This window comes from Oryctolagus cuniculus, chromosome 6 (genome assembly GCF_964237555.1).
Source record: "Oryctolagus cuniculus chromosome 6, mOryCun1.1, whole genome shotgun sequence".
In the NCBI taxonomy this organism is placed as follows: Eukaryota; Metazoa; Chordata; class Mammalia; order Lagomorpha; family Leporidae; genus Oryctolagus; species Oryctolagus cuniculus.
In genome coordinates this window covers 16487796-16506833 of record NC_091437.1, presented here as the reverse complement: position 1 = coordinate 16506833, position 19038 = coordinate 16487796, and the positions used below count along the sequence as shown (strand labels likewise).

Sequence of the window (19038 nt, the reverse complement as noted above, 5' to 3'; positions counted from 1 at the left end):
AGACAAAAAAAAAAAAAAAAAAAGAAGGAAGGTGTCTTCATTTGGGACACATGACTCTCTGTTCCTCCTGTCATGTGTTCACGTCTGTGTGTACAGAGTGAGCATGGTGATTTGACGGGAAGGGTCATGCCAGTCTCTTCTGTTTTTAGAACGGCATGCCTCTTGCTTGGACCACTCTGCGGGGCTGTGGAATTCTTTCGCAAATATCCTTTCCCACAGCGTGTTTTCCACCCCATGGCATTTCCCGTGGACTGCCCTGCTTCATCCTGCTGACACGTGCTTCCAGATATCATCCACTATGTCTTAGTCACTTGGTAATAACAAGGGCTGGTCCCGGGGGCAGTGAGGACAGTGGTGGAGGTCCCAGTGGGTGTCCCTGCCCGCCTCGCTCTTTGGGAGTGGTCTCTGGCCTCTGGACATTCCCTTTGGACTCTGGTGCCCCTCTGCTCTTTCCACTTTCCTCCCCGGCCCACTCCAGCTTCAGAATGAACGCAGTCCTCAGGTACAAAGGTCAGTGACTCAGAGTAACAGCGAGGATTGCTTCCCTGGTCTGGAGCCTTTGCGTTTTAGTGTCAAAGCCTTAAGCCTGATGTATAAATTTAGTAGCAGTGTATCTTCAAGACGGGGAAGGGACAGGGGTTGCAGAGAAAGCTAGCAGCAGGGCTTTTGATATTAGAATGCTCACAAAAACCAACAAACGTGAACTCAATGCCATCGTGAGCCAGATGGCTGAATCAGGGAAGCCTGGCAACGCAGGTAGGATCTGGGAAAGCGTGGGCACATGTCTGAGCGGCAGCTGCCCTGCGGTCTCCCGTCTACTGCCCCGTAACCATGTACAGCCAGTGCTGCCAACTGCTTGATCTACCAAAGATAAAAGTCCCAAGATTTACGTCAAAAGTTGTCAAAATATAAACCACTGTTTGAGCCAAACAAAACACAATGATACATCCAATCATCCCACCTGCTAGCCTGCCACCTGACATGGACCACTGGCCTGCTTTATAAAAACCCCAGGGAGAATCCTGCAAGAACAGGACATGGCACTTTTCAGTTCCCTGACAGGTCACACTTGAAACTGTTCTTTTCTTCTTATTTTAGTGTCTGACCCTGTATCAACCACCAAATCGACCATCCATTGAGCCATTTTACATCTCATGACAAGAGTTTCTTTATGTGCATACTTATTTACAACTTGACTTTGGATGACCAACTGTTGGCTGAAAAATACTTTTATTGATAGCAGTTCAGAACTCAAAGGCAAGGCCCAGCAAATGCTGTCCCTTTCAGTGAGGCCAATAAAATGGGTATCTCCCCCACATCATAGCAAAGGTCAGCAAGTGTCTGTTACACTCTTGCATGATGCAACTAAAGCTTTCCCTTTCTTGAATTACTAGAACAGGTATTATAATTGTTCTTAGAATAGCTCAAAGATTCAGAGTCTCCAATGAACTGTGAATACTTATAATTATTCAGTCAAAATTTGTTGAAAAGAAAACTGAGAGGCTGGCACAGTGGCACAGCAGGTTAAGCCACCACTTGCAATGCTGGCATCCCATATAGGTGCTGGGTCAAGTCCCACTGCTCCACTTCCAATCCAGCTCCCTGCTAATGGCCTGGGAAAGCAGTAGAAGATGGCCCAAGTGCTTGGGCCTCTGTACCCCTGTGGAAGACCAAGAAGCTCTTGGTTACTGGCTCCTGGCTTCAGCTTAGCCTAGCCTTGGCCATTGCAGCTATGTGGGGAGTGAACTAGTAGACAGAAGATCTCTCTCTCTTTCCTTCTCTCTCTCTCTGCTTCTTCTCTCTGTAACTCTGACTTTCAAATAAATAAAACAAATCTTTCGTTAAAAAAAATAAAACTGAGTCCCTTGAAACATCATTTTCCAAATAAGTAGATCCTAAAGACTGTTCACTCCGTCGTCTCTGGGGGTTGGGGGACGGGGGCAGGTAAGGAATCCCATGGTGGGAGAAGTTTGAGACACGCCTTCACTGCAGGCATTTCAAGGGCTTTACTGGCCTAAAGTAAATCTCCAAGAAAGGAGATTCAGGGCATGGCACCTCTCAAAATAACCGGATAATATGACAATGAACCCTGCAGGATGAATATTACATAACGCACATGAGGGGCACACACCAGAGAGAATACCAAGGATCCAAGTTTCTGGAAACCCATATCCTCCCTGGATCGACAAAGAGGTTTTGCCTATGATGGCACACTTTCTTAGATGTTCCTCAGTTCAACACTACATACAACGTGTTAACTTAGTCACTGCTTTTAAGCTTAAAGATCCGTGAACTTGGCTGCCCTGTCTACACTCGCCATCATCACCTTTGCCACTCAGCTGGTCAGGGAGACCCACCCTGAAATAATGCTGCTTTCTCTGGCCCACTAAAGAGATTTGCTTTTCTCTGCAGCGTTTCTCTTGGAGCTCTAACAGATTCCCTGCAACCCTTTCTTAGACCTGTTTATCAAGGAAAACAGAATAGTCAGGAACCTAGATTAGTATCACAACTGAAGGAAAGGAGAGTCGATGCAACACAGATTCTGTCTGGACATCAGTCTCCTTCTCCCTGTAGCATCTCAGTGGGTGGCCCAGATGGACATTCTCGGCTTTACCACTGGATAATCTGTAAAAATGTTGGCAATTACTAACCCAGACTGAAAAATTTCAACCACCACCACTGCCTACTCATGTCAGTGTTTTGTGGTTGGTCACTTAGAACAAAATGTGTTTTTTCCATAACTTGTGATTATACATTTAATACATTTGAATCACAGTACAATAAAAATGGTTTCTCAGTTCCGGGATTTTATATTAGCTATTATCCACCCCTGTAAGAGTACTGCATAAACCAGTAGTTCTAGGGAAAAAAAATCTACCCATCTTGCAGAGACTGCAATTTCAGGAACTCATTTTCTAGAGATAAGGCAAGGATTTTCCCCTTGTTTCTCCTTGGCCCTTTTTCTATGGGACTAAGAAACTAGGCTTTCTTAAGCAAAAATCAGGCAACAGAAGTGATTTTCATCTGCTTAGACAGGCTATCTTGAACTCATTGTGGACATTTTAAAATTAAATTCACAGCTTATATTTATAAAATTCTAAGCAGCCCACAAACATTGGCAATCAGTAAAACAACAAAGATTTCTTGCATTATTTATTAGATTTCCTCTTTGTTACTAGCATAGACCCATGTCCACAACTGGAAAACAGAAGTTTAGGTTCCAGTAGATGTGTGGGAAAATCAGTTTCAGCTGGTACAGTGTGTGGACAAAGAGTCTTTCCCTGTGTTTACTGGTGGGTTCCTCTGAACCAAGTTGGATTCCATAGCAACAGAGCACAGGGTCCCTATGGAAACATGAGAAAAATCCCCAGCCAGTGGCAGGAAGGGCATCATGGGTAGGTATCCTCAGGAATATTCTTTCTGACCCTGGTCCATTCAGGGTCCCTTTGCCTAGCCTAACAGGATTGTCTCACTCTTATCTCATCTCAAAAAAGCCTGCTTAAGATGGTCTGCAGACTCAGGCTTTTTGGAAATATTTGACAACATCACAGCTATGTTAAATAGGCCTGTGAGAACCCAGGTTGCCTTAAACATCAGAGAGAGGTGTTCTTCCTCTCCTTCCTCTGCTCCGCTACACCTGCCAGCCATCCCTTACAAGCCTGCACCCAGGGCTGAGTCATCAAATTAAGGTGTCTTGCAATGCACACCAGCTCCTCTCACCCTGAAAAAGCTCACCCAGAACTTTTCAGCTGAAAAAGATGAAATGACACAAAGCCTTGACAGACAGTTCAATGTGTCCTGGCATCATCACCAGGGTGAGGTTCGGGGCACAAAACACTTTCAGCAATAGCTTTTCTCTATAGCCTTGATCAGTTGGCCAGTTCCAAGCCTACTGATTGCTCTTCTAATAGGATGCTCCTGTGGCTAACACTGAGATGAAATGGGACCATTGGATACCCTTTCCCACCCCCTGTACAAAGCTGCTGACAAGATAATCCTGAGTTAGCTTGGCAAATACAAACAGCTCACAAACAGAAAGCTGATTTTTTTTTTCTCCCCCAGGGAAAAAAGCAGAAGAGAACATTTGACAACTCAGTTAAATGATGGCCCTGGGTACAATAGGAGCCTATGATCTAGGAGCCACTGTTGATCTCCCCATGACTCCAGAACAGCATAGCATGTCCAACAGTCTACTACAGGGGATGGCAAGTGAGGAACCCCGATGCTCAAGGCAGAAATCAGTAGTGGGTGACTACTTTCTCTGAGCCCAACCTCAAAATCCTTCTGGATTCAATGAGTCAGTAAGCAACTTCCAAGAGATAGCACCTTCTCTCTCCAAAGGGAAAGTTTTTGTTAATTGCACTCTGCTGTAATACACCAATGCACAAAGAAGAAATGGGAGGAAAACATATGGGTTGTATGGCAAATAGCCTGATGTGCCCCCCCCCCCCCCGCCCCAAATATCCCCAAAATGTGTGGTCTCTTTTCTGGAAGAAGAGTCCTGGGGAAGGGAACTGCAGGGGGTTTTTAAGCTTTTGTTCCAAAACATGAACCTAAAATCCGTTGCTTTCTGAAGCACAACATTCAAACAGGAGTCAAGTTCATCTACAGAACTGTTTCTCATCTAAACATCAGCCACAGTTCCAGCTCCGTATTTGTCTACGACCAGTGCAGTTTTATGTTCAGTTGGCCAAGTTGAAAATCAGCTGTGAATATTTATTCCCTGCTCTGGTAATCAATTGTCACACTCATCTCTGCTAAGAACAGACAATCATATAGAGTTCAGCGTGTGGGAGTCACGGCTTCTCATTTACAGTTCCAAAGTTCTCTTAACGGGTGCCAAAGCCACGCAGGGCACATCCATGGGAACTGATCTTTCACCATCAGAGCTTGCCTGCAAGGCAACAGCGTGGGTGACCGGGGCCCCAACCCTCCTCCTTCCCTCCATCCTCCTTGCAAGCCACAATACGCAGAGGCCCCCAGTACAGCTTTAACTTGGAGTTCATGTTTGACCACCACTGTTTAACAAAAAACAGACTCCAGGAAACAGTCATCAGAACAGCCCCTTTGCAAGAGCATCAGCAGAGGACAAGGCAAAGAGAGCGTGAGCGGGACCAGAGAAGGGACCCAGCTGTTCCCTTTGTCTATTTGCTATTCTGCTTTCTCTGCCATCAGCCGCAGTGAAGCCAAGGACATCCGACTGAGAATGTATGGCCAGCCTCGTCTCTGGGTCTACCAGTCCTCCCGACAGAGGGGAGGCTGCCAATTCCCCACTCTGCTGCTCCTCTCTGCAGCTCACTGCTGCTTTTCCTGTGAGTGTGTCCAAACCCCATGTAACCAAATCTGTAGGCAACCTCCAATTGGCTAAGAGGTCAGCTTCCAAGTCTGTGTTTGGAAATCAGTCGTGAGCACCTCCAAACACATTTTCCTGGAGTTATGATGGTGCAATAATATTTGAGGTCCCCGGGGACAGCTTCAAAGGCTCATTTGTTCCAAAAGTTTCCTGAATGAGCTTCAGGGCTGTGGGGATCACGAGTCTCAACTCCTCTCCACGGGCTGGCGCGTTCCCATCTCAGCGGCGGCTGCCAAGAGCTCCCCTCGCTGTATGGAACCAAAGATTCTTCCCCTCCACAATGCTCATGGTCAGGGCCAGTGGGAGGCCATGAAAGACTGCCCTGGCTCCAAACCATCCCTGTAGCTACACACAGTTGAGGTCTTGGGAAAGGAGGTCCACTGGAACTTTGGGTGAGGAAAGAGAATGGGCCCCCCTGAGGTGGGAGGGTAGGGGCTTGGAAGGGCCTGGACCTCCTGCAGTTTGATTCCTGGGACATTTGTTAGTCCAGCCTGCTTCCCAAATCGGCCTGCCTCTCTCTCCTTCTCCACTGCTGCCAGCTGTTTCTAGTAAGTTTCTGTGGCTCTCTGGAGAGCAAAGCGGTCTCACTCTCCTACCCTGCTCTTGTCCCTTAAGCCAAAATACGAAAGGCTAACAGACACGAATTTCTCAAGAGAACAGCATGGCTAGTAACAAAGGAAATGAAAAATAAAGCAAGGTTCCTTTTTTATTTTTCACCCAATAGGTTGAAAGTAAGAGTAACGACTGGTGCTGGTGAGGATGTGGGATATGGTTACCTTTCTACATTGGTCATGGTCATGTAAGGGATTACAACCTCTGGACTAGAATCTGGTGATCCGTGTTGAAACACATTAAAACGTAGGTAGGATTGTTCTTGACTCCCAGTATCCCCTTACCATGCAAGTAAATATGGGTATAGACGCCCATGCAGCTTCAGAAGCTCATGTGACTGAGTTCTGACCAATAGGCTAGGAAAGGAAACAGAACAGTGTCTTTTAAGAGCCTGCTTAGAAGCTGGCTGGCACTGGCATTTGCCTCTTCCTCTCACCTCCTCCATCTGCTGCTTGGGATCTAGACTTACAATTGGAGGAATGATACATATAAACATGAAGACCAGACCCTAGACAAAGGAAGAAACTGCTGGGTTTCCTGCTGAAGAACCCACATCTGGACCCCTTACAGACAATTCTAATCCCAGTGGGGCTGGTTCTGAGGTGTAGCATGTTAATTCTTCCATGCAAAGCCAGAATCACAGGTCTGAGTCCTGGCTGCTCCATTTCCAATCCAGCTCCCTGTTAATGCCCCTGGGAAAGTAGCAGGTGATGGCCCCAAATATTTGGGCCCTTGTGAACATGTGGGAGACCACGAAGGAGTTCCTGGCTCCTGGTTTCAGCCTGGCTCAGCCCCGATTGTTGTAACCACTTGGAGAGTGAACCAGCAGATAGAAGATCTCCTCTTTCTTTCTCACTCTTTCTCTCCCTTGCTCTCTTGCCGCCCCCCACATCACTCTGCCTTTCGAATAAATATAATAAATCTTTAAAAAAAATCTCAAATGACACAATATGCATATCATTTGTCCTGGAAATTCTGCTTAAAGTAATTTACTTCACAAATCATTCACAGGTGCAGAGACAGAAAAACAATGATGCTCACTGCAGCCACCCACCCATTTAAGTGTCTAACAGACAGATATGCCAATATTGTCAAATTCAGCCATAAAAGCAATGATGTGAAGGTAGTTACTCAGAAGGAACAGTATAGTTCAGAAGGAACTACACATAAACGAATATACATAAATGAGCAAAACATTATACCAAAAACCTATACATTCATTTTGGATTTAAAGAAATGGAAAAGTATCTGGAAAGATATATACCAAAATGGGTGGATCATGGGTGATATTTTTGTCCCTTTTTGCTTATCTGTTTTCCAATTATTTACACAGACCAAAAAATCCAAATGACTTTAAAAAAAAAAATCTTGGTAATTTTCAAAAGAAACAGTAAATTCATGTCTCATTTGAAGGGCCCTCGGTGTTGTACTTATAATAAAGCAACACACATGAGGAGGAGGGAGAGGAGGAGGAGGGGAGACATGCCCTTCCTTCCGCAGTCATACTTCACTGCCACCCTTCAGAATCTACCGAGCTCTGAGGAACATCAATGGTGGAGTAGGTGTTCTTCACCCTATGACATGCCTGGTGCTCAAAAAGGAAGGAGACAGGGGAGGGAAAGACATGGCAGAGGGAACAAGACAATGGAAGGAGAGAAGGAACAGGAAAGGAGGGAGGAAGGGGCAGTGAGGCAGGCTAGACAGGAGGGAACAGGCATGACCAGCCAACCTTGGAGCACACATCTTCTAGGCCAATCTGTATTGTGCATATTTTCATCTTAAGGGCAACGTCAAGATTCTAAGTGAGAGAACTACTGTACATGGTACGAATGGGGCGGCAGGTGGGGACAGCATCTAGAGACTGCTGACAGTGGGGAGGAAACCAGTACCCTGGAGAAAGAACAACACAGCTCTGGTAAACTCAGACCATGAGTGGGACAGTCCCAAAGCCAAGGTGGAAGAGGAAGAACAAGCTGGCTTAGCGACGATGGTTTAATTCCAAACGCAGCCCAGCCATGGAGGGCTGGCGCGCTGTGGCATAGCAGGTCAAGCTGTTGCCTATGACACCAGCTTCCTATATCAGAGCACTGGTTTGGGTCCTGGCTGCCCCTCTTCTGATCCAGCTCCTGTTAATGTGACTGGGAAGCAGAGGATGGCCCATTTGCTTGGGCTCTTGCCACGCACATGGGAGGCTCCAGGCTCCTTGGCTTCAGCTTGGCCCAGGCTCAGCCATTGTAACCATTTGGGGATAAACCAACAGAAGGATGATCTCTCTTTCTCTCTCCTCTCTAACTGCCTTTGAAATGAATAAATAAAATCTTAAAAAACAATATAATCATGCAATCTGCAAAAGCAAGCAGATATCATTTTTAAATTTATAGGAGATGTATGGTCATGTAGAGTAAGAGTTACACAGATAAAATGCATGATTGTGTCAACTACCAACATAGTTAGGCAAAAAAATGACACTGAAATATCTTGACAGATTAAAAAGATTCAATTAGGGCAGCCAGCTGGGTAGAAGGTTCTCCTCTATCTTGAAAGTAATGCTAAGAAATAAATTGTCTGCATTGAGAGCAGACAACAGGTTCAGTGTGCTCCATCAAGGACATAATCAAGGATCATGTTGTCTAGTATTTAAAATCTTCAGCAAGCACCATAAGGGAATACTATGCAGTTATAAAAATGGAAATCCTGTCTCACGCTATAACAAAGATGAACCCCTAAGGCATTATGCTAAGTAAAATAAGAGAGCCGCCCAAGTATGTCAAGTAGTCACAACCATAGAAAGTAGACAGGGGGCTGCTAACACCTGGGAGGGAGAGGCAGGGAGTGTGGCGATCAGTGGTGCAGAGTTCAGCTGTGCACATGGAGAAGCTCCAGAGAACAAGTACAGAACAACGTGGGCAGACTCCACACTGCTGAAATGAATGCTTCGGAATCGTCAGATGGTAAACATTGTCATGTGGCTTTTACCACAATAAAAGTAAACAAGTATCAAGGGAAGAGCATCAGGAAACTGAAAAGAGAACATCAAAATTATATTTTAAAAGTAAGGCAAAAAATATGGTTGGGAGGGAGTGATCTTTCAGCCTTCAGAATCATGTTAGAGACCCAAAATTGACAGCTGTCATATTTTTAGTCTGAAGATATTTGTAATATTTAAGAGAATGCTCTGTAGACTGAAAGGTATCAAGTCCCACATGGGAGCTCCTGGGCTCAATACCTGACCCCGGCTCCTAACTGGTGTTGGGAATCAGTGATGATGGTTCCAAGGGATGCATTCCCATGACCTACATGGGAGCCTAACCCTGTACCAGCCCAGTCCAGATCGCTGCAGACATTCGGGTATGACCCACAATGAGAACTGTGTCTCTTTTTCTCTGCTTCTCAAATCAATGATTTAATTCATAATTTTATAATAACTTTGAAGGTGTTTAAGTGTGTAAAATATTAGTGAAACGCCTCTCAATGTTTTCTTAAAATGTGTTAAACTGATGAATGAGTTGTCTGTAAGGTGAATTCTGCTTAAGAAGCACATAGGTTTTTGGATTCATAAGTAGAGCACATCAAGCATTACTCAAACCAAAGTAAAGCTCTGAACAAGCTTTTGTGTTGCACACATGTGTGTGCAGATGTGCACACATACACACGCATACACAAAGGTACACAAACCTCATATTTAACAAACACTCAAGAGCAGTTATCATTAGCTGGTTCATCTGGCCTGTAGTACCAAAAAAGCATTGCCATTAACCAAGGATATCAAAGATCTCTATGATGATAATCACAAAACTTTAAAGAAATAGAAGAGGATGCGAAAAAATGGAAATATCTTCCATGTTCATGGATTGGAAAAATCAATATCATCAAAATGTCCATTCTCCCAAAAGCAATTTACAGATTCAATGCAATGCCAATCTAAATACCAAAGACATTCTTCTCAGATCTGGAAAAAACAATGCTGAAAGTCATATGGATTTACAGGAGACCTCGAATAGCTAAAACAATCTTGTACAACAAAAAACAGAGCTGGGAGCATCACAATACCAGATTTCAAGACATACTACAGGGCAGTTATAATCAAAACAGCATGGTACTGGTACAGAAACAGATGGATAGAAACACCAGAAATCAATCCAAACGTTTACAACCAACTTAAATTTGATCAAGGAGCTAAAACCAATTCTTGGAACAAGGACAGTCTATTCAACAAATGGTGCTGGGGAACCTGGATTTCCACAAGCAGAGGCATGAAGCAAGACCCCTACCTTACACCTTACACAAAAATCCACTCAACATGGATTAAAGATCTAAATCTATGACCCGACACCATCAGATTAGAGAACACTGGAGAAACCCTGCAAGATATAGGTACTGGCAAAGATTTCTTAGAAAAGACCCCAGAGACACAGGCAGTCAAAGCCAGAATTAACAATTGGGATTACATCAAATTGAAAAGTTTCTGTACAGCAAAAGAAACAGTCAGGAAAGTGAAGAGGGAACTGACAGAATGGGAAAAAATATTTGCAAATTACGCAACTGATAAAGGATTAATAACCAGAATCTACAAAGAGATCAAGAAACTCCACAACAACAAACAAAACAAACAACCCACTTAAGAGATGGGCCAAGAACCTAAATAAACATTTTTCAAAGAGGAAATCCAAACAGCCAACAGACACATCAAAAAATGCTCAGGATCCCTAGCCATCACGGAAATGCAAATCAAAACCACAATGAGGTTTCACCTTACCCCGGTTAGAATGGCTCACATACAGAAATCAACTAACAACAGATGCTGGCAAGGATGTGGGGAAAAAGGCACACTCATCCACTGTTGGTGGGAATGCAAACTGGTAAAGCCACTATGGAAGACAGTCTGGAGAGTCCTCAGAAACCTGAATATAGCCCTACCACTGTGCACTTACTCCCCATGTAGGATCTCTGCCCTTAATGTGTTGTACTATGTGAATTAACGGTAAAACTAGTATTCAAACAGTACTTTATACTTTATGTGTCTGTGTAGGTGCAGTCTGTTGAAATCTTTACTTAGTATATACTAAGTTGATCTTCTGCATATGAAGATAATTAAAAATGAATCTTAATAAAGAATGGGATGCGAGAGGGAGTAGGAGATGGTTTGTGGGGGGAAGGGTGGTTATGGGGGGAAAAACATTACAATATAAAAGTTGTACTTTTGAAATTTATATTTATTAAATACAAGTTTTCTAAAAAAAGCATTGCCACTGTAGTTTGAGATTAAAAATTAAAAACATAATTTTGATATAAAAACAACTCCACATTTAAACTTTATTACATTTCAAATTTGGAATAGCTACATGTATTATAAATCTAGATTCTGAAAGTAGATCTTATCACTTCAGAGACACTCCCTTCTGTTCAGAGAAATGCAAAACAGAACACACTTTATGGGACTAGAAAGAAGGACACACAAAATGTAGAAATAAATAAGTGAATTGTAATGTACAATTTAAGTCTGGGCAAGTCAGTCTGATACTCACAATAAAGAACTGTCATGGAGTTACTTCTAATTTCATTAAAGTCGTAATTTATACCATGTTACAGCTACAGAATTCTTGGATGCCTTTTAACTAAAATCCGGACATCACAAATACTATTAAAGTCAGAACAGGCACAACAGTTAAGATGCTTGCCTCCCATATCAGAGTGCCTGGGTTCAAGTCTCAGCGCCACTCCTGCCCAGTCTGGCTTCCTGCCAATGCACACTGTGGGAGGCTGCAGGTGATGGCTCAGATAGCTGGGTCCCTGCTACCCATGTTGGAGCCCAAATAGAGTTTCAGGCCCCTGACTTTGGCCTGGCCCAGTCCCAGCTGTTGGATGCATTTGGCGGATGAACCAGAAGATGTAAGATCTGTGTGTGTGTGTGTGTGTGTGTGTGTGTGTGTCTACATCTCAAATAAATAAATGCAAAGAACTGTTCCTCTCAGTTAGTAAGATTCTGCATGCAAAGCTTTCACATTTTTTCAAAGCACTTTCGTATATCCTGTCAGAGGCAAATAGCAACCCTACCTAAGTAACCAGTATTAAAACCCATCTTACAGGTAAGAAAATAAGTTTCCCAAAGTAAATAAGCAGCCCAAGGATATTGTATATCAGAATAGCTTTGAGAGTTTTATGTAGGTTTAATTCACCTCTTTTCTGCATTCTGTATTGAGAATTTAGACCAGTGTTTTTCTTGACAGCCAGAACGGAGGAATGATAACAGGGTCTCATCCCCCATTCAGAACTCATGGGTACACAAGCACCATCCCCCGCCATCCACCACCAATTGATCAGACTGGAAAGGGTACTTAATGTCTCAAAGCCTCCCTGTCCTCATCCATAAAATAAGCATAATTCTATCTGCCTCACAGAGACGTTTTAGGAAGTTCGTAAGATAATACATGAACTCAGCACTTAGTAAGCATTCAGCAAAGCTAACTAATACTTTGTTGTTGATTTACATGAATTAAAAAGATCCTTAGAAGGGTAAGCATGGTGGCGCAGTGGGTTAAACAGCCACCTACCACACCAACATCCCATATGAGCACCAATTCTTGTCCCAACTACTCTACTTCTGATTCAGATCCCTGCTAATGGGCCTGAGAAAGCAGCAGCAGACGCCCCAAGCAGGAAACCCAGATCAAGCTCTTGGCTCCTGACTTTGGCCTGGCCCAGCCTCAGTGACTGTGAGCATTTGGAGAATGAATTAGCAAATGGAAGATGTCTATCTATCTATCCATCTATCTATAACTCTGCCTTTCATATACATAGAAAAACCTTAAAAAAGAAAAAAGATACTTGGATCCCAAAACTCCTTAAGAACAGGAAGTATGTCTGGCTCATCCATGTACAGTTGTCTCTCGAACCCAGAGGGGACTGGTACTAGAACCAATCCCCACCCCAGTCAAAATCCATGGATGCTCATGCATGTTATATACAACAGCAGAATATTAGCATAGAGCCCACACATACCATCTCATACACCTTAAATCACCTATAGGTTACTTATAAAACCTAACACATTGTACATGCTGAATAGATAGCTCTTGTATTATTTTTTTTAAAGAATAATGACAAGGCCAGCGCCGCGGCTCACTAGGCTAATCCTTTGCCTTGCGGCGCCAGCACACCGGGTTCTAGTCCCGGTCAGGCGCCGGATTCTGTCCCAGTTGCCCCTCTTCCAGGCCAGCTCTCTGCTGTGGCCAGGGAGTGCAGTGGAGGATGGCCCAAGTGCTTGGGCCCTGCACCCACATGGGAGACCAGGATAAGCACCTGGCTCCCGCCATCGGATCAGCGCGGTGCGCCGGCCACAGCGCACCAGCCATGGCGGCCATTGGAAGGTGAACCAACGGCAAAGGAAGACCTTTCTCTCTGTCTCTCTCTCTGCCTGTCAAAAAAAAAAAAAAAAAAAAAAAAAAGAATAATGACAAGAAAAAAAGTCTGTAAATGTGCAAAACAGACAAAACTTTATTCAGTATTTTTGATCCAAAGTTGACTGAACTTGTGGATTCAGAAAGCACCAGCACAGAGGGCTGACTGGAGTCCCTAGAGCCCATCCTGCTGGTGTTTACATTGTGTGTACCCAATCAATCAATGTTAACTCCAACCCAATTGAATCACCACTGTGTTGATCTGATTTCCCCTACCAACAAAAGGAGAAGATGACCTGATAAAAAAAGAACAATGAATTCCTTCACCTGCACAAGTAAAGTAGACCCTTGCTTTACTTGTAAGCACAAGCTAAGCTAAGCTCCAGGGTGCTGCCACCCTCCTGGGGGCATCTACAAGCTCTCCCCACCCAGCTCTGGTCAAGAAGTCACCATTGCACAGCCTTCTTCCACAAGGAGAGCCTGGCAGGTGCACCTTGAGGCTGCTCAGCTCTCCTTCCCCAACCACAGCCCACAGCGCCAACTCTCAAAGTCTGGGGAAGAGAATTCTTCAGCACAGGAGTCCTTTGGCAACTCCTGGTGAAGAGCCACTTCAAATACCTGAGAAGTACTGTCACCTCTGAGCTGGGGAAGCCAGCCAGGAAACCTCAGGAAGCTGTGACGGCAGGGCGGGGCAGCTGTCCCTCCCAGCTCAAGCCTCCAGAGTACGACCCATTGTAGAAGGGTAAAGGGGTGAGAAACTTATTCTCCAGAAGGAGCTACTCTAAAAGGAACAGTTATCAAACACAGGTATTTGCATGAAATCAGCCCTTTTTGCCTTCCAGGTAAACTGACTGCCAAAAATTAGGATGACTGATCCCTGTGTTTCCACTCCTTTTGGAAACTGGCAACAGTTCAAAGCAGGCTGTGCTGTGTTTGCCTGGCAATAAAATCTGGATGGAAAGGAGATCCTGAAAGCTGAAGGGAGAATCCTGCACTCTCTTCCTTCTCCATCCACAAGGGCGCCCGGAAGGCACAGCAGTGGAGGGCACAGCAGAGTTACTGGGAGGCATCCCCAAGAACTGAGGAAGCCCCCCCAGATTGCCCTAGGGGTTAACCAAATCAAGACATCAGAGCACAGAGATGCAAAATACCCTTAAAGAGACCAAACAGCTCTGAGGCCAGGGAGAGTAGACCTAAGCTGATTAAACATATTACCATATCTAAAGGAAAACTCTTTCTGCTTCCAGGGACCTGGGTCAGTCCAAAAATCTGGAAAAAGGAGAACTGCAGAGGCAAGTGCTAGAGGTGTGGGGGAACCCCTTAACCTGTCTGGTAGGAGTTAAGGGTTATTTCTACCAAGGTCACGTCAAGCGTGACAGTGCCAGTGGAAATGTCTGCCCTTCCAGCAGCGCAGTACCACTGCAGAAAACAGCAGAGATACTGGGCCAGGGAAGGCTGGTGCCGTGAAATACTGACCCCCTCTCTCTCACTGCCTTGCTTGGATCCATATTCCCCACACTGTGGAGCCATTCCAGGAGTGAGGTGCAGCCAGAAGAGGAAGGCCTGAGCACCCTTCCAAGCCCTAGTAGCCCAGTGCAATTGCATCCAGGCTGCTGGATGCAAGTCCTGCGTCCAGGGGTAACAGAAACATACCTTCTCAGGGTGTTGACAATTGTGTTAGTAAAGGGCATTCCCACCCTGTGTGTGCTCAGTGCTGCTTCCTTTTGAAAATTTCCCACCAGCCAAGGCCATTGAGATCAGTTCATGATTATTCTCTAAGATGTTTGATAATAAACATGTAATTTTTCTTATTCAGCATCATTAATCAAAGGCATGCAAATGAAGGAGGAATCTAGCAGAGGGAAAACTGGCACAGGATATAAGCAAAAGTCCTTCACAGTTCCTGCCAGTGGATACAGAAACTGGCAACACCGAAGTCTTAGAAACAGGTACAGCTCTGACCTAGCCATTCCGCTTCTAGAAATTTAGCCGTCCCTAATTAAGGATATGAACAATCATTTAACCACAACATCTTTTGGAGTACTCCATAATAGGTCAAACTTGGAAATCATACAAATATTCCAAAGTTGAGGCTGGTTAAATGTCTATATAATGCAATAATACAGTGACATTCACAATACATCAGAGAAGGATATTTCCTGACCAGGAAAGACACAATGAATTTTTATATTCTTTGTCTGGCTTAGTTGTAGATTCCAATCTTTTCCTATGAACATTTATTACCATACACGGCTCTGGGTCTGAATCAGAGATGAGGAGCTGTCCCTGCCGCATTAAGGACAGAAGCCATGGTTGGAAGGACGACGAGGCACACACTGAGACAGCCAAGGACTTCCAGGAGGCACACGGGACTTCTCAGCCACCCAAGTGAGTGGCTGCAAAGCCGTGCTAGCATGGGCTCTGCAGGTCCTCAGCTCAGTCAGTTCTGACGTCTCCCAGTGACAGCACAGCATGGCCTCTATTCTGCCCAACTTCAGTGCCCCAGCTCAGCCAGCAGAGGAGCCCTTCTAGTCGTGGGTACAGCTAATGTATTTTTTAATTTTCCATTTTTTTTTTTTTTTATTTTGAAAGAGAGATACGGAGAACCGGAAAAACAGAGAGGATCTTCCACCCACTGGTTCACCAGGCTGAGCCAGGCCTAGGACAGGAGCCTGGAACTAACTCCACCCATGTGGTGGCAGTGACTCAAGTACTTGAGCTATCACCTGCCATCACCTCCTGGGATGTGCCTTGGAAGGAAGCTGGAATCTGAAGTGGAGTCAGAGTATCCAGGTACTCTGATATGACACGCAGGTATCACAAGTGGTACATCAACCCATCCCATGAATTAAATGCCATCCCATGAATTAAGAGAAAAATTAGTGATCTCTAAGGGACCTACATACAACAGTTAAGAAACATCAATTGCAAACTGCATCCCACCCAACATTGTAGAATATTCTAAAGCGTGTTATGAAATACCAAACTTCAGGGCTGGCCATGTGGCACAGCAGGTAAGGCCACTACCTGCAGTGTCAGCATCCTATATGGGCACTGGTTCAAGTCCCAGCTGCTCCACTTCTGATCCAGCTCCCTGTAATGGCCTGGGAAAGCAGTAGAAGATGGCCCAAAATGCTTGGGCCCCTGCACCCACGTGGGAAACCTGGAAGAAGCTCCTGGCTCCTGGCTTCAGATCGGCGCAGCTTCAGCCATTGTGGCCAACTGGGGAGTGAACCAGCAGATGGAAGACCTCATTCTCTCTCTTTCTCTCTGCCTCTTCTTTTCTCTGTGTGTAACTCTGAATTTAAAGTAAATAAATCTTTAAAAAAAGAAAAGAAATACCGAACTTCTCCCACGACATCTCAAAATGAATCAGTGAGATGGAGAGGTGAGAGAATAGGGAGTTTGACAATGAAAGCACTCTACGTTGTGACCCAGGCCCATTATCAGATCTTCTTAACATGAAAACCCCCTCCTTTTTACACAGCTCATCAGTCTGTGCGTGCACCTGAGAAGAGGCTGCCCTCTAGGAAGCTGCTTGGGGTCAGCTGCAGGAAAGACATCTCCGTTCTCTTCTGTGCCCCAAGTCCAGTGACTCCTGACCAATTTCAGCGGGATATTTATTGGAGAATTGCAATTAGCATTGCTACATCTGGCCTTGAATCATGTTTCTTGAACAGTTGTTTTCTACTCATGCATTGGGGGACTTTCAGTAGAACAAAGGGACAGAGGTAATGCGTCCCTCTTCACAAGCCAAGAAAGAGCTCCAAATGAGAGGGAAGGTTCCAAGAAGCGCCGTCTCCCCAGGCTGCCACCTCATCTGTATTCACTCAAGCAAATTGGCACTGGAAGGAACAGGTGAACCTCAAAGGGGTGAAAGTGCTACTTACGGACACACATCTCCCTGCTTTCGTAAAATCCAGGACAACACTGGGATTTGCGCCTATACATGGTTTTCTCCCCGTGTCGATAGGCTGTCCGGTAACTAATTCTACACAAAGTGGAAAAATCACAGTGTTAGTTCTTTTGAACAACAATTTGATTAGAATTGATTTCTATTTTTAAAAGCTATTAAATATAACAAAACTATGAAAATCAAAGTGCTTCAAAATAATAAGAAATATGGTATGTATGTCTTGACAAATATTACACTAACTCTTACCAACTTGGTAAGAATATATGAGGATTCCCTATTTAAACCAAACTGTATTTTACTTTGAGAGATCAGACATTTCATGATTTCCCTACTCCATTTATCTTGAAGTAGCTTGAAAAGTACTGATTAATTTCATATATGTTACCCATCCAAACATCATTCACTTATATACCTCTTAAGGGAAAAATTCAAAGAATTCCTTTAAAAATCTATCTGCGTACATATTTTCATCTCTTTAAAAAATAGAAAGCAAATAGAAAAAAGGCTTTGCCATTGAACTAGACCATTATTCATTCACTGATTTACAGAACACACATGTGTGATAGAACTTCTTCTCCATTGTTCTCAATAAAGCTATTCTAACCATTGGGGAGATAGCAATGAGCAACATACATTTGCTCTCAAGGGAAATTGTGTTCTACTAGAGGGGAGATGGATCTGATAGAATTTCAGTGAAGACACAAAGTAAGCAAATAATTAGGTCATGTAATGATTAAAGCATATAATGCTTAAATAGTTCATGTAACGATTAAATGCCACGAAAACAAACAAAGCCTATGACAGGGATAAGCATGTGATATGGAGGGAAGGAGTGCTAGTGCAGAGGAAGCAGTGAAACACGGCTTGTATGAAGACATGACACTGAGTGTGACATCATTTAATGCAGCATAAGCAGGTGCTACATTCAACTCATAATTCATACTACTGTAAGTATTTACCAAAAAGAAATAGAGTTTTGTATCCACATCAATAATAATATGTAGCTTGTGTTACTTAAGGGGCAAATTTAAACGTACATTGAGTCAGATGTTCAGTTAGACACATTCTCTTCATGCATGAGGACATTTAAGACTGTCTCCCAGAGGTATGCGCGACACAAAAGCTGGATGGATTCCTGCTAACTAAGCGAATGGGACAGCAGACACTGTGTCTACACGAAGGGCATGGGGTACCACCCTGCTTTTCTGTACGCGTGACATGCAACAAGGCTGGGACCTCAGCAAGCCCACAGCAACTCCCCCCTGAAGGAACGGATGCTCATTCTCGAGTACTTAATCTCTGTCTCAGACTCCATGCCCATTTAGCCAACTCACAAGCACATCAGAGCTCCTAGTACCTGTGTCGCGTGCATTTAAACCAGTTGAGGATGTCAGTGCAGCTAGTGTAGTAGACCTGATCAAACGGATGTGGGTAGGACTCCTGCACCGTCACTGAGTAGCTGAAAAGAAAAGGAAAAAAACGAGCAGTCAGTATTTCTCTTTATTATACTAATGTTATACTCTGTCCTAAAACACAATTCTAGGCTAAACTATCTCCATTTGCAACTCTATATCGACTTTTTTTTTAAAAGATTTATTTATTTATTCGAAAGACAGAGTTAGAGAGAGGCAGAGAGAGAGAGAGAGACAGAGGCAGAGACAGAGAGAGAGGTCTTCCATCTGCAGGTTTACTCCCCAGATGGCCACAACAGCCAGAGCTGAGCCGGATCCAAAGCCAGAAGCCAGGAGCTTCTTCTGGGT

The 19038-nt window shown here is 44.2% G+C and overlaps 1 protein-coding gene across 2 annotated transcripts in view; it reads right to left on the bottom strand.

Annotated features, from left to right (window-relative positions):
• The window catches only part of MEGF10 (multiple EGF like domains 10), a 171589-nt gene that overhangs the window by 96265 nt on the left and 56286 nt on the right, over positions 1-19038 (bottom strand). For both annotated transcript variants that reach the window (XM_051844159.2, XM_002710085.5), the window contains exons 3-4: positions 18636-18737; positions 17253-17353 (exon numbers count right to left, since the gene is read on the bottom strand). In XM_051844159.2, coding sequence (XP_051700119.2) covers positions 17253-17353; positions 18636-18737 — 203 coding nt within the window. The remainder of the gene's footprint in view (positions 1-17252; positions 17354-18635; positions 18738-19038) is intronic.